General features: G+C 47.6%; 1 protein-coding gene across 3 annotated transcripts in view; it reads right to left on the reverse strand.

Moving 5' to 3' along the window:
- The window catches only part of SH2D4B (SH2 domain containing 4B), a 51,844-nt gene that overhangs the window by 17,297 nt on the left and 18,313 nt on the right, over positions 1–16,234 (reverse strand). For 2 of the 3 annotated variants that reach the window (XM_040970340.1, XM_040970338.1), the window contains exons 2-4: positions 15,174–15,337; positions 12,741–12,888; positions 4,105–4,252 (exon numbers count right to left, since the gene is read on the reverse strand). In XM_040970340.1, coding sequence (XP_040826274.1) covers positions 4,105–4,252; positions 12,741–12,888; positions 15,174–15,337 — 460 coding nt within the window. The remainder of the gene's footprint in view (positions 1–4,104; positions 4,253–12,740; positions 12,889–15,173; positions 15,338–16,234) is intronic. The other variant, XM_040970339.1, reaches the window with a different exon arrangement.

The following is a 16,234-nucleotide window of genomic DNA, read 5'->3' on the forward strand; positions in this document are numbered from 1 at the left end:
CACTTAAACTCTTGCTCCAGGCAGTGTTGGGCAACCTGCATTACCCATACTTGGACTTGACTTATGCTTTATCTATCAAGTCCTCATGGGGTTGCCCTGAGCTGTGAGGCAGTTCACAGAGCAGGCTTGCAGAGCCCTGGGCACACTCAGAGGCTCTTGAGGTATCAGATATCTACTGTTGCTGGTCTCGTGTTAGCCATGAGAAACAGAGATGGCAAGGCCACCTTTGGAAGGAGTCCATCCCTAGATGCAGGTGGGGAGATGACTTGGGGATTGGGAATGGGACAAATGAAAGCTATGGAGTTGGGAGGGAAGGGCTAGGGAGAGAAAGGGGACTCCCTCACCCTGGGAAAGGAAAACAGGTGGCCCGGATGGTAAGGGGTAACTCAGCCAGCTAGAGACACTGACACTGTGGGGGGATGGGTGGGTTTGGCACCCAAAACAGCAAATCCTGACAGATGAACCTCCAGTAGGGCAAAGTTCAACCCACAGCTCTCTCTCCAACTCCTGCCTGCTTCCGGTGTTGGGTGCCAAGCTCCTTGTCCTTGGTGGCTGCCCACAGTGACCCCTTGTGTCATCTGGGAGACACTGCAGGAGTTCCTAGACACCCGTGGAATGTGGGAAGGACTTAGCCTAGGGAAAACACCGGGCCTTTCAGGTATCTTTGAGAAAAAGCAATCATCTGAGAGGTGCAGGCTGGCCCTCTTTCTAAGAGCACCCACAGGTGATGCCCAGAGATTGGGGAGCCTTTCAAACTACAGACATCCGTAACCCAAAATGATTCCAGTGGCCAATTCTTGCACTTGACAGCACACCCTGCGTTCAGTGGAAACTGTTTTGAATGTGGATCTTTCCCCAGTATAGTCCAGCACGGTCCTCCCAGTGCTGGACAGGCGGAGTGCCAGCCCCACACTCCGCAGGGTGCTGTGCTGCTCATTGTGACATGGGAGAGGTCAGGCATCTGCAATTCATGTTTCAGGATGTCACCCCACAGCAAGGCCACAAGTGTCTGGCATTGCAGCCAAAAGAAACTACACAATTTCCTGTTCATCAGTGCATTAGATAAAGCCTTTCTCTCAGGTCATCTTTCAGCTTAGCTTTCGGCTCAAATTCTGCTTAGCCACATCTCATTTCCAGGCCAGACAGCACCACAAGCCCCTTCAGATTCTACCTATCCTAAGCCTATGCAATTTTCAAGGATTTTTAAATTATTATTATTTATTTTTATCTACTTGAAAAGCAGAGACACAGAGAGAGGAAGAGAGATCTTCCACCTGCTGGTTCACGCTCCACAGCAGCCAGGGCCAGTATACCATGTGGGTACTGGTTCAAGTCCCAGCTGTTCCACTTCCAATCTAGCTCCCTGCTCATGTGCTTGGGATGGCAGCAGCAGGTGGCCCCCAGGCTTGGGCACACGCACCCATGTGGGAGGGCTTGGGCACCCGCACCCATGTGGGAGGGCTTGGGCACTCGCACCCATGTGGGAGACCTGGAAGAAGCTGTTGGTTCCTGGCTTAGGAGCAGCCCAACTCCAGCTACAGTCATCTGAGGAGTCCACCAGTGAGACTGAAGACCTCTCACTCTCTCTCTCTAGCTCTGCCTTTCTAATAAATAAATAAATAAATCTTAAAAATAATAGGGCCCGGCATGGTGGCCTAGCACCTTGAACGTGCCAGGATCCCATATGGGCACGGGTTCTAATCCCAGCAGTCCCGTTTCCCATCCAGCTCCTTCCTTGTGGCCTGGGAAAGCAGTTGAGAACAGCCCAAGGCCTTGGGACCCTGCACCTGCGTGGAGAACCCAGAAGAAGCTCCTGGCTCCTGGCTTCGGATTGGCTCAGCTCCGGCCATTGCAGCCACTTAGGGAATGAACTATCAGACAGAAGATCTTCCTCTCTGTCTTTCCTCCTCTGTATATCTACCTTTCCAATAAAAATAAACAAATCTTCAAATAATAATATTAGTCACTGATGTTCAATCCAGACTGCAAAATACACCTTTCAGAGAGTGATGGGAACACAGCCAATGTCACACACGTTGCCCTGGGCCTGAGTGCACATGTTGTACTCTGCCTTGTCGACAGCCTGGCTGGTGGTATGACAAGTGCTTGTAGATTGTTGCTCAGAGACCTCAACCCAAATCACACAGTTGAAGGGGCCAGGGGCGAACACAGGTCCTGCTAACAGCTCCAAGACCCTGCTTAGGTTTCTGTCAAGTAACCATACCAACTATCATGACTGCCCAATTTTTATACATGATATCTGTGGTGACAAGCTAGGCCATCTGTACATCTCCAGGCGGTTAGATAGTACCCAGCTCCACACCCCTACAAGTTCACAGGTGGAAAATTCGTAAATGAATTTTGGTTCCACACACATTCAGAGCTTCTCCAAAGCCAGGGCTCTGCTGATTCAACCAAGCAGCCAGCTCTGCAGTCAAGCGATGCAAAAAGGGATAATCCCCTTTCTTTCTAACTTGCAGAATTCAATTTGGATACTTTATCAGAAACTTCTGTTCCTCAGTGGATGAATGGCCCACTCTATCTTCCATATTAAATTAATTGAGTGTAGAATGCCTTTACAGGATTTGAATGACAGGCTCCGGAGTTTAGCTCATCATTTTTAAGCATAAAATGTGGAGCTGAAAATCAGGTAGCCTGAGTTATCACATCTATTGTCTATTTTTCAGAGGTTTTTTTCCCCCCTTTCACAAGTTGCCTCACGGGACATTGATGAGCAGCCAGGCAGCTCCTGGGCAAGGTGATTTTCTAGTCTCCATCCCTAATGGGACCAGCCCTGCTCTCAACTGCCCATCCCATGTGCAAAAAGAGGAGTGCCTCATAAGGGCATGGAACTTCACTCCCATTTCATTCCCCAGCCAGGCTCAACTCAGTGAGAAGAAACTGACCAAGAACCCATTCAAGCTCACGCTCCTATGCAGCAGGGCCATGCCAGGACTCCCAGTCCAGTGCTCCCTGCCCCCACACTGCAGCAGCCTCACATACCTCCCCTTTGTAACTATAAACCTCTGCCCTGCTTCTTTGTCCACTCTGAATTCAGACGAATGAATTGTTCCCTTCCACTTGTCCATCTTATCTTTGCAGCCTTATTTCTACATTTTTAACATTTAATCATTTACTTGAAAGGCAGAGTTAGAGATAGGGAGAGAGAGGAGAGAGTAGGAGAGAATCTTCCACCTGCTGGTTCACTCTCCAGATGGCCATGCTGACAAGGCCTGGACCAGGTGGAGGTCAGGAGTCAGAAGCTTCATCCAGGTTTCCCACATGGGGGCAAGGGCCCAATCACTTGGGTTATCTGCTGCTGCTTTCTGAAGTGCATTTGCAGGGAAATGGATTGGAAGCAGAGCAGCTAGGACTCAGATCGACATGACAGGTGGCAGCTTTACCTGTTATACTTCAACGCAGGCTCCTTCAGCCTCATTTTTCATCATCACCCAGCAAGAAGCCCAGGCTGTGGCCCCGCTGGGACATGTGCATGACCTATGTACAGCGAGGCCTTGCCTTGCTCAACACTGCTCCCTCTGCCATGACACCCTTCTCCTGCTTCTGACCTCCTTCACCTACCCATTTCTCCCAAACCAGAAGCCTTTCCCAATGCTCTCCTTGGTCTAGAGGAATTCTCTCACTCTGTCTCTCTCCTCTCCTGCCATCCCCATATTTAGGACACATCACTACTGAAACAACCACACATTGAATTGTGACGACTTAGGCATGGGAGGGTCTTCTTAAGCCTTGTGTCCCAGTGCCTCCTGTGGAACCCCAGTGGGACAGCCCTTTTGTGTGCCCGTGGCCCCCTCAAAGCCCTTCATTTGTGTGACTATCTTCTGTCCTGGTTGCTGAGTTCCTCTGAGCTACAGACTCACTGGGGGCTCCCCAGAACTTAGCACAGAGCAGGAAGTTACAGGCAACTCAGTAAAAGCAGCCTTGTATTGTAAACGGAAGAGATTCCCCGGGGTGAACATGTGAACATCTACTCTCGGGGAGCAGGACCACACAGACAGTGGGCCTAGGGTGCAGGCAAGCAGTGCAGAGTGTGGGCGCATGCACAGTGCTGGCCCCCAGGCCCCCAAAGCAAGCTTGACTCACACTGCTCCTCCCACTCGCGCTCCTCCTTCTCGCTGGGGTGGCAATGCAGCTGGGCCTGCTTCAAGGTCCAGTAGAGTTCCCTCGCCCTCTGTTCTTCCTGCAGGCGGATCTGTTCTTCACCTCGCTTCCTCTCCTCTTCCTCTTTCCTCTGAAACATCACAGAGACAGAATTACATGTAGATGACTGCCACATCATTAAGTAGAACAACCTTGGATGTGGCAACAGGTTAGGGATGGGTTATCAGTGCCGGTTGCCACACATGGGAAATGGCAGTGGTTGCTCCTAAACAGCAAGGCTGGGTAGGGATCAAAGGTGTGGAATGAATTACAGATACTGAAGCTTTCTGAGCCATGCTTGGGCAAGAGAGAGAGAGCAGAATCAAGGGCAGGTAGGACCGATACAGGATCCCATCTTGTCTTAACCCTATGTCTGAACAAGATGCTCACAGCCCACTGCACTGATACTAAAATGTATCTGTACTGTATCATGAACACACTTTCTTCCTGCTATTAGTCCCTAAGCAGTACAAACAGTCACTCAGCACTTTCATTGTCTTAGGCACTATAAGTAACACAGGGATGATTTAAGGCATATGGGATGATCTAACCAGGTTACACTCAAATGCTATGTCATTTTACATAAGGGATTTGAGTGTCCATGAACTTTTAGAACCTACAGGGTGAGGGGCATATCCTGGAACCAGTTCCCAGATTAGCCCAGGGATGACAGAATTTCCCAAGAGACAGTAGGTTTGGGAGTCCTATATCCCCCATTTCTGCCCTAGTTTTAAGCTCCTAAGAAGGACATGTGTGTGTATAGGCCCATGAGTACATATGTATATTTTCTTGGTATGTATCTGTTAAACATGCATCCATGAGCTGAAATCAGATCATCAACAATATCAGTTTTCTGAGTCACTTCACCCACACTAAGCCAGTTGGCTGTTACTTCATATGACTACGTCCATATATCTAATGCGGCTAGTTCTTGATTTATCAAGTCTGGACATTAAATATCACCTATCTTCTTGGTACTTTGGAGTGGATCTCTCAGAAGTGAACATTTATACTTTCCCTCTCCTCATCCACACTGTACATTCACATCACCACACCTGTGGTTGCATCAATAATATCCTAAGCCTCTGCTAAGCAAACCAATATCGATTGCAACCCTGCACGTCCTAAGGACAATCAGGTGACTGTCCAGAGAGCAGAGCTGTTCCCACCGATCTCTTGCCCCATCTCTCAACCCTTCCTGACATACCAAGCATTGAACTTTCCCTTTCAACGTCCCATTTTCTTCTGGTAAGATGAAGGGATTTAGCAGACTATAAGAAAATGAAAATGGGGACATGTGGATCCGGTCACTCCACACAGAAACACAGCCAATCCCATATCCTGAGGCCCAGCCGGCGCCTCCAAGCCCTAGACTGCAGGACTCCATCCTGAGCCTGCTCACTTTCATCCCCTCCCTACAGGTGCCTTACAAAGCTCCTCATCGAGCCCCCTCTCTCTTTCAGCTTCAGTGTATTCCTGGACGCTTTCTCACCTGTTCTCCTCTGCCTACTTTCTCTGTCCTTGTGGTAACTTTCTCTGTCCTTTGGTATTATTTCAACGGCTCAAGAAGAGACAAAAATGAAGATAACTATGAAGTTTTAATCTCTTCGTTAGACAATAAAAAGGCTTTTGTGACTTCTGGAGTGGTTCAGACAGAAAACTTCTCTCTAAGGATGGCTAGTGTTCACAAATGTGTCCAAACTTGGGAGTTTGGTTCCAATTGCTTTATGTTAATGGCATTAAAGGACAGATACTCAGTCCAATGGTAGAGTTCCCAAGTAGGGCCTTGGGAAATGAGTACAATGGATTGGGTCATTAAGGTGGAGTCCAGGCTAGTTTTATAAGCATAGCAAGAGACAAATATACCCCGAGTCTCTTGCCACGCCTGCTGGGTCCCACTTGAGGGCTCTGCTAGCAAGAAGAGGCCAAGCCAATGAGACCCACCTAATCTTTCTTACATTAGGCTGACTCAAGTATTTCATTGTAGTAATAACACTGGCACATAAACAGATTAAATGTTTAACTGCAAAAAATAGACCAAGTTCCTACTTCTTAACAACCCAGTGACTAAGAGTTGCGAATTAAAAGCCAAAGAAATTAAGCAGCTTGTCCAAATATTTACCGAGTTTTTACAAGGCCAGCCTTGCTCTAGGAACTAGGGTTATAGCCATAAAGAATACAGATTCAGTCCCCACTACGGCAGAGCCAGCCTTCCAATGGTAATCAGCCTGTGTGTGTGTGTGTGTGTGTGTGAACGGGGCCTAAGCAAAACACAGCACCTGTGGAAAGGGATGTGGCAGCCTTGGAAGCAGCCCAGGATCTTACACTACAAAGTCCTGCCCAAGGCCCAGTGTGATGGTTCAATTGGTTAAATCCTCACCTTGCAAGAGCCAAGATCTTATATGATTCAAATCCTGGCTGCTCCACTTCCCATCTAGCTTCCTGCTTGTGGCCTGGGACAGCAGTAGAGGATGGCCCAAAACCTTGGGACTCTGCACCTGCGTGGGAGACCTAGAAGAAGCTGCTGGCTCCTGGCTTCAGATCAGCTTAGCTCCGGCCATTGTGGCCACTTGGGGAGCGACCGAGTGGACGGAAGATCTTTCTCCTGTTCTCTTATAAATCCGATCTACTTTTCTAATAAATAAAAACAAAATCCTGTCCAGATCCCCTAATATAGGTGTTCTCAGCCTTTTCTCCCAAGAAAATTACCCTGGGAATAATCCTGTTTGGCTGGTGCCAAAAGAGTTGCCCAGGGTAATAACATTGGGTAATAATGCCTTGGAAGGAATGTCACCTATTTCACAACCAGCAAACCCTTTGTCTAAGAGATGTCATGTGTGAATGTAGATGGAACAGCCCTTACGGTCAGGGGAGCCGCCCATCCTTTCTGACAATGCACTACCATGTGAAGCCTTGTTTCGGCGCTTGTGTCTCATGCCTGAAATTCCTTTCTTACAGGAGGCCAAAGCCTCCTACCATCCATCTCCGCTAGCAAATTCTCTTCATCTCCAGAATCAAACAGCACCCACGGACCCACAGGTCTACAGCAAGCTCCAACCACAAAGCACATGACTGGTCACTCCCTAGGGCAGGGCTCTTGACAACAGAAGCAGACACACTACAATGGCAAAGAGACAGAATTGCATCCTTCTCCCCCTGGGTCTTGCCAAAATGACTCAACCCTCAGAGCTGAATTACCTATTTAAATTTTCAGTGTGGTTGCAACTCTCAGAATCTTTGGGCCAAGCTGAGATTGTTAAGGCAGCGTGGTAGATATTAGCCTCTACGTGTAAGAGGAGCCAAAGAAAATGATGGCATAGATGTGTGTGCAATGCAACAGGGAAGCCAGACCTGAGAACAGGATGCAGCCTCTTGTCTGTCTCTCTTAGCTCCAGGTCTCCCTGCCTATCTCTTATCACAAAGAATTCACTGAATTGAGGGAACAAGACAGCTGGTCCAACAAGATCAGAATCCCTGGCTGAAGCAGTCATTTACTTGTCCAATAGATAAGAACCTTGGTGTTCAGTACTGCCCTGAGGGGTTTGTTCAAGAGAATTCCATAGCTGAAACCTCCCCACCCACGTTTTCCCAGAAGAGGAAGGAGGGGAGAAAAACCACGGACCCCTTCTCAGACCCCTAAAAATGCCAGTCTGAAGGTAGACTGGTCTCTCAGTCCTCTACTTAGACACCTGCCTGGCCCGTCAGGTGTAGCAATTTCTGTCGCTTCACTTTTTCCAATAAACTGCTAAAATCACCTTCCTGTCTGCTCACTCACTGGCCACATTCTTCACCTTCAGCAGAACAAGTTCCCAGGCTTCAAATCACTGCAAAAAAAGAAACCGTTCTTTTTGCCAAAAAGAAAGATCTGTGCAAACAAACAGCAAATACATAGACCCTCCTTCACCCAGAAACCAGTCGCCATGTTCTGGAGATGAGCACTCCAGCTCATCTCACTTCCCCCGATAAACTATCAGTAACAGCAAAGCACAGCCACCCAGATGCCCCAGTCCGCCTCGGGCCGGTGGAATATCTCATCCAGACAAATGCTCTTCCAGGAAAGCAAGGTGGTTTTTGTTGTTGATCTAACTCCAATAATATGACTGGGCTGTATGTCATGCATTCCTCCACCGCAGTTCTCAGAGTAGCAGGTGCTCCTAAAAACACCACCTGAGGGAAACAGTGAATCAGCAAACAGTTGACAGCAAGACAGGGTCCAAGGAGAGAAAGGAACCCTCAGATCATGTTGTCTTGCTCATGTCAATCTTGTCCCACTCAGGTGAAGTCTAAAATTTTCAAGAGAAAACAGACAAGTAATACGTTTCTGGGTTCAAGTAACGGCATAGTGTGTGAAACTGCTGTCTGCAATACCAGCATCCTATATGGGCACTGGTTCCTCTCCAAGCTGCTTCACTTCCAATCCAGCTCCCTGCTAATGGCCTGAAAGGCTGCAGAGAATGGCTCTAGTGTCTGGCCTCCGCCAAGCACATGAAAGACCCAGATGAAGCACCTGAGTCCTAGCTTTGATCTGGGGGAGGAGGGCAGTAGAATGGGGGTGGCGGGGCTCACCAACTGATGGAAGCTGTCTGAGTTTTAAATACATCAACCTCTTAAAAATAAAAGAAAGCACATTTTCGTCACTTGTAATCTTACTGCGATTAAGGTAGCAATAAATAGTTTATCTACTTGTAGAATGTGTCATTTTTTCCTCATTTTTTTCTTTATTTTTGACAATCTTTACATACTTAATTAGGGCACAAAGATTTAAGGGCTACAGGAAGATGGGTGACTATTATTTCCACATTCTCTTTTTTTCTGCATCTGGGATAAAGAGGGAGATAAATGGAAAAGCCCTACCCAGCCCCCCACCCATTCCAAGTTCCCCGATGTGGGGCATGCTCCGAGGGTCCTGCTCGAGTGCTTTTGATATTTCAACAGTTCTGAATTGCTGCCAATCTCGCCATTCCAAGCATGATGAAGTTGTTGCAGAATCCACTGATTGACATAGTCCATCTTAGAGTCTCCGTTTGCCCAGTTTTTCACTGCCAACATATGGCTGGGGTAGTTGATTGATTTGTTCTGTCCTCTGTTGTGGTGCCAGGTATCCTCTGCCAGTTCTGATAGACTGCCACATTCTCCATGTGCACCTGATTGTGCTGTCCACTGCTCCGTCTGAGCCTCTGAGGAGGCTCGGCTCTGGCATTTGCACTCCATTGCAGACCATGGAACCTGTACTTCTCTTCATGGTTGGGGTTCTGAATCCAGTAGTTCAATTGCAGAGATCCCCAAAGAAACTGTCTGAGGTGTTCCCAGACCAGATGCTTGTGTGTACTTACAAGTACAGGATCTGGCACAATCCATCACCCCAATCAGCTGGTGGTTTCAATTGCTGGATTGGTTCTGTTTCCAACCCTGTCTTCCACTAGAACCAATGGGTATTGCAGTCCAGCCTGATTCTGCCCAGCACACACTTGGCCCTCACATAAACCAATGGGAGCTTACATCCTAGTTGGAGCGACACATAATAACCCCCACCAGACCTGACCCTGCCCTAGTTCTGGTGTTTGCCATTGTGTGCAGCAGACTAGTACAGCCTGTCCCAAATCCTATTCAGCTCTCGTACATGTAAACGGCATTGAAGCTTAGTTCAACCCAACCAGCTCCACTATCCAGACCACACACACGCTGGTGGGTGCCATTCTGTCTAGCCACCCCTGTCCCAGTCCTGGTTTTCATGCTCTCCAGTGGAAGTGGTAAACCAAGAGGGAGGAGCCCACTATTTCCCTCCTAAGCCACTCCCACTCCAGATCATGCACTTTCCAGATGGTTCTGTGTTTTGACTTGAGAGATTAGCTACCAGTGCCAGCATCTGCTATCTGATGCTGTGGCAAAGCCCAACCAACCCTCACCCATTCTGCTTTATGTTTGCACCAGTAGGGACAGTCAACCAAGCCTGGCTCTTCCCTGATCTGGCTCACATGAGGCCCACAGGTGTTGTAGCCCTGCCCGGTCTGGTCTGCCCCCACCCCAACTCATGCTCTCCTGTGGGTGAGGTGTTCCAGCAAGGTCCCTCCACATTCCCCTACCAGCTTTACCCCCTCCCTTCCTGGTTCCTACTAGTGCTACGTCCCAGTCTGGCATGGCCTGCCTCAACTCGACATTTGTTAGTGGGTGCTGTAGCCGACCCAGCCTGGAGCACCCCCAATTCCAGCTGGTGGAGGTTATAGTCTAGCCCAGTCCAGCATGTATCCTATCCCAGCTGTAATGTATATTGGTACATGTGCAACCATACCTGGCCCAACCCATACTGTTCTGGTGCTCGGATTCATCAGCGGCTGATGTGAACTGGTTCAGCCTGGTCTGCCCCTGACTTGTACCAAATGTATGCCAGTGGGTATCTTTCCCTAGCATGGTCTGGGCTGTTCCTTCTCATGCTTCTTGTACTTACCCGCAGGGGCTGTGTCCTGCCAGAGGAGTTGCCCAGGCTCCTCCATCAGAACCCTTCCCAATGCCAGATTTCGCACATATCGGTGGGTCCATGAGCCAGCCCTACTCAGTCCACCTCTTGTCCTAGAAGAAACAGTGACCTTTCCTGATTGGCCTTCTGTCTCTTTCTGTAAAATCTGCCTTTCCAATAGCCATAAATAAATCTTTAAAAACTAAAGTCTTAATGGAATACAACCACACCCACTGGCTTCCACAACAGAATCTATATGCAGCCACAGAGACACTATGCTCTAAAGCCATAAACTGTTTAAAGCCTAAAATATGTACGATTTGGCTCTTTTTTGACAGCAGTTTACTAATTCCTGGGTAAGACTGTCCTGATGACTGTAACTTCTTTTCAGATAGTTTAGCAAAACCACAATGACAAAATCTGTACATATAAATATATACTAGAGAAACAGAAACAGGGATAGGAAGAGTGAAAATATGGCAAAATACTAATAAGCAATGAATTCGGGTAGAGAATAAATGAATGTTTATTCTCTTCTTTCAGCTATTTTCTTTTGTTCTTCTATACGTAATTATATATATATATTTTAGAGAGATTTATTTATTTTTATTAGAAACTCAGATATATACAGATATATATGTGTATTTGTGTGTATCTATATAAATAGATATAGATATATACACAGAGAGGAGGAGAGACAGAGGAAGATATTCCACTTCACTTGCTGGTTCACCCCCCAAGTGGCCGCAATGGGAGCTAACTGAGCAGATCCAAAGCCAGGAGCCAGGAGCTTCCTCCAGTTCTCCCACGCAGGTGCAGTGTCCCAAGGTCTTGGGCCATCCTCAACTGCTTTCCCAGGCCACAGCCAGGGAGCTGGATGAGAAGCATATGTGATAACAACGCATGCAAGGTGAAGACTTTAGCCATTAGGTTACTATGCCGAGACCAAGACAGATTTTACAGAGAGAAAGAGAGATAAAGGGAGGGTCTTCTTTCTGCTAGTTCACTTCCCAAATGACCGTAATGGTCAGAACTGAGGTGATTCGAAGCCAGGAGCTTCTTCCCAGATTCCCATGTGGGCTCAGAATTCCAAGCCTTGGGCCATCCTCTACTGCATTCCCAGGCCATCAGTAGAGAGCTGGGTGGAAATTGGAGTAGCCAGGCCATGAACTGGCTCTCATGCGGGATGCCAGCTCCATAAGGCACCCATAAGCTCCATCAGCTTGCTGTGCCACCACACCAGCTTTGTTAAAAGTTTAACAAAGAAGAAGCTTGAAAAAACAGAAGATAGGTGTTACATTTCTTAACAAAACAATTCAATGGTTCAGTTATGTAAAAATGTCCATTTTGCACAGTAAGCTGTGTTTTGTCTTTGATGACACAATTTGCAAACATTACAGCCTTGGGATTCAGTAAGGTTATTACTTTCTTCTGTCAACTCATCTCTAGTTTCCTTGTTTCCTTCTCTCCCCTCCAAAGTTTATTAATGCTACAGTAAATTAACTAATTAGTTAATTAACCTCAACCTAATGACAAAGTAAAAGAATATATTTTTTTTCAGGCAACCTAAGCTTACTACCAGCGGACAAGAAAACTCCCTTACCAATTCTGAACTTTCCAGAAGGGAAGACAGTCACGCCAACAACTCCCTATCCTAGATCAGAAAAATACACATACCTCATTTTGAGCTCTCATTTTTTAAAGTCCCTCAAGCAAGGATATCCTGACACACAAGGAAACAAAGATCAAAGGCTCAGAGAAGTCCCCAAATCTCTCCTCAAGGTGACACGTCTCCCCAGGGTCCCACAGCAGGAAGCAACAGAGTGGGAACTGGGTCACAGGCTGACCAGACCCTCTGTTCTTCGCAAGCTTCACTTGAGAATCCTTATTAGTTTGGGTACAGAAGGCATAAGCTCTTACCCTGACCCTTATCCCCAACCATGTATACACGCGGCCCTGGAAAATCTCTCCCTCATCCGTACAAGAAGCGGATTGTTTCAATGGTGAGTGTCAAGTTTCTTTCTGCTCAGATGGGTGTGCTCTACAACACACAGTGCCATTCAGGACCAGAGACCAGATCCAACCACAGATCAGCTCCCCTCAGCACTGTGACTCCCCAGCCCACCTTGAACTCCTCGTGGATGCGCTCCTCCAGGACCTTAGCAGCCTTGCGGTCCTCCATCTCCACTTTCCATTTCTCCGCCAGGATCCGGGCTTTCTCGTTGGCTAGAGCATCCCGGAACTTCTTGGTGATCTCTGCCTCCTTCTGTCTCCTTCCAAGAAAGCACCAGCAAAGATAAGCTTGAGCAAGCAAACAAGCTGAACGACCACCCAACAATGGGAGTCCCACTAAGGACTCACTCCTGGGTCTAACAGGATGGCAGACACCCCAGGTTAGCACGATTCAGTAGCAGTAAAGGTGGGAAAAAACATTCAGGAGTGTCAATCAACAGAGCCATTCTGGAAGTCAGGAAAAGACTCAGAAAGCACATTTTTCACTCAAGGGTACCAAGGTCTGTAACACTGAAAAATCTTGTCAAGGGCTGGCACTGTTACCTAGTGGCTACAGCTGATTCCAGCCACACCAGCATGCCATATGGGAACTAGTTTGAGTCCCAGCTGCTCCACTTCCGATCCAGATCTCTGTTAATGGCCTGGGAAGAGTAGTGGAGGTTGGCCCAAGTGTCTGGGCCAAGTATCTGTCGCTCATGTAGGGGATCCAGATGAAGCTCCTGGTTCCTGGCTTACACCTGGCAAATGCTGGCCATTGAGGCCATCTGGGGAATGGGACAGTGGATGGAAGATCTCTCTCTCTGCAACTCTTTCAAGTAAATAAATAACTATATATCATGAAAAAGTTTGAGGAGACATAGAAGAAAAATAAGCTTATTTTGGTGCAAAACAAAGCACCTGGAAACCATACCTAATTAATGAAGTTTTCAAAAACTTCTTATATGTAAAAAAATATTTTAGAGGACTTTTAAAGATTATTTTTAAGTCTGTGTAGGGCCCAGCGCAACAGCTCAATTGACTAATCCTCCCCCTTCAAGCCTTCAAGTACTGGAACTCCGTATGGACACCAGTTCATGTCCCAGCTGCTCCACTTTCTGTCCAGCTTCCTTCTTAAGGCCTGGGAAAGCAGTAGAGAATATCCCAAAACCTTAGTACCCTGTACCCATGCAGAAGACCTGGAAGAAGCTCCTGGCTCCTAGCTTCGAATCAGCTCAGCTCCAGCCACTGCAGCTACATGGGAAATGAATCAGAGGATCGAAGATCTTTATCTTTCTCTTCCTCTTCTCTGTAAATCTGCCTTTCCAATAAAAGTAAATAAATGTGCTTTTATATTTTAAAGAAAAGGGGGAAAATCAGAGTAGCTGGATAGAAAGTAAAGCAGTCAGGGTCCCAGTATGGTAGTCCAGCAGCTTGCATGCACCGGGATCCCATACAGGCATCAGTTCTAATCCTGGCGGCCCTGCTTCCCATCCAGCTTCCTGCCTGTGGCTTGAAAAAGCAGTCAAGAACGGCCTGACGCCTTGGGACCTTGTACCAGCGTGAGAGACCCAGAAGAAGCCCCTGGCTCCTGGCTTTGGATTGGCTCAGCACTGGACTTTGAGGCCACTTGGAGGGTGAATCAGTGGTTGGAAGATCTTATTCTCTGTCTCTCCTCCCTTCTGTATATCTGCCTTTCAATAAAAAATAAATAAATCTTTTTTAAAAAATGAAGCAATCAGGACACAAACCAGCACCCATAATGGATGCCAGTATTGTACATGGCAGCTTAATCCACTACACCACTATGCCAGCCCAGTCGCAGGACTTTTCATTACCTGCAACTGGTAAATATCTCACTGGTAAAACTCACTATAATAGCATCAGTGAATTGTGCCTCTCATGCAGTAGAACCCCATATCGTTATCTTACATGGCAGTGGGAGTGTATTTTAATCCATATGTCAGGAAGTGAGCAGAACATGAGTCATCTAAATGCTCCCCATGGCTGGCTGAGGAGACAGTTGTAGGTTCGTCCGTGATCTGTCCTCCTTCATTTTCAGTATTGTTTGATTTCACAATTTTACAGTTGAAGCACTGACATTAAAGATGGATGGGCCAAGTTCAACTCAACCTTACATGGACTTCCAAATTTGGACCAAAAAAAAAAAAAAATTAAATTATGACACCAACTGTCACCTGAATATGCATGAAAAATGTAGGTAACATGAAGAGGAAAAAGTCAGTGATGAGATTGAATCCCAACTACTACTCATTCCCAGTAAAAACAAAAGCAAGTTATACGTGTCATCTCAGTGAGTCCAACCTGAATTCCTATATTAAAGGTGACGCCCACACCAGAGATGGGAACCCTGAGGCCACAGGTCAGTTAACTTCCAATTGGTGGTATCAGGATTTGAACCCACACCATTTCTCTGATGTAACATTCCACTGCTTTGGTCAACTATTGTCAACAGAGCTCAAACAACCAGCTGACCAGAGGCACCTTCTCCCACCCAAAGCCAATTGTCACCAGTGTGCACCCGGCCAGCAGGCCTGAACACTCTCACCAGAGCTCCTCAGCCTCCCTCTGGGCCTGCAGCCGTGCCCTCTCAGCAATCAGCTCCTCAGAGATGTCCTCATAGGGCTTGTCTCCAGGGCCTTCTCCCATGATCCAGACCCAGACTTCACCATCGGCACCCAGGAGCCACTGGATGTGCTTGCCGCTCGCTGCCTCGCAAGGAGAAGAGAACAGAGAATAGAAAAGCAGTAGGTTTGAGTTCCCTTAGCAAAGGATGGTCCCAGCTGACCGATGCACACAACCATCACGCCCCTCTGCACACTGCCATCACTCCATATGAAAGTCTCTGGAGGGACATGGGCAGCAGGCAGGCCTACAATTCCCCACCCCTCTGTCTCCCTCTAAGGAACAACACAAGAGCCAAGGCAGGCTCCTGCAGCTGATGGACAAGGCAGGAACTGATGTCTAGAACCGAGCTCTCCAGAGCTCCCCAGCAGAGAGCAGCGTGCAATAGTCTGAAGGATGTGACCATAACACTCCAAGGTCCATGCAGTTAGGAGCTGGGGAGTCCCCTCTGGGCTCTTCCTCGTAGGACCTGCTGGAAGCAGCATAGGAGATTGGGGCATTGTGCCATGAAGCTGTGTGTCCTACATCAGCCTGTAACATGAGCAAAGGATGCACCCATGTTACATTCAGTCTCTGAGATTTCTCAATTTGCCTCTGGCCAAAGATTCCATTGAGGACCACAACCATGGATGTGGAGGCCTGTCTGAAATGAGGAGCTGCTAACACAGCAATTAACAAGCAACATCCCGTGCCTTAGCCTTCAGGTGAGTGAAGTTCAGGGGACTCAACAGCAGGAAAGCTGAGTCACACAGGAGCAACGCCATGGGCGAAACTGCCACATTCCATAACTCACACAGCAGCTCTCCAAGGAAAGAAGTTGGAAATGAATTGTTAAGAGTGTGTTGGTTGCTAATGGCTGCATTTGATAAAGAGTAAGGAGAAAGAAATAAGTTCAACAAAGAATCTGGGGTAGGCATTTGATCTAGAAGTTAAAATATTAGTTGAAATGGCCAAATCCCAGGGTAGTTCCTGGGCTCAATCCTC

The sequence above is a fragment of the Ochotona curzoniae genome, unplaced genomic scaffold (assembly GCF_017591425.1).
Source record: "Ochotona curzoniae isolate NIBS_2020 unplaced genomic scaffold, NIBS_Ocur_1.0 scaffold_4763, whole genome shotgun sequence".
Taxonomy (NCBI): domain Eukaryota; kingdom Metazoa; phylum Chordata; class Mammalia; order Lagomorpha; family Ochotonidae; genus Ochotona; species Ochotona curzoniae.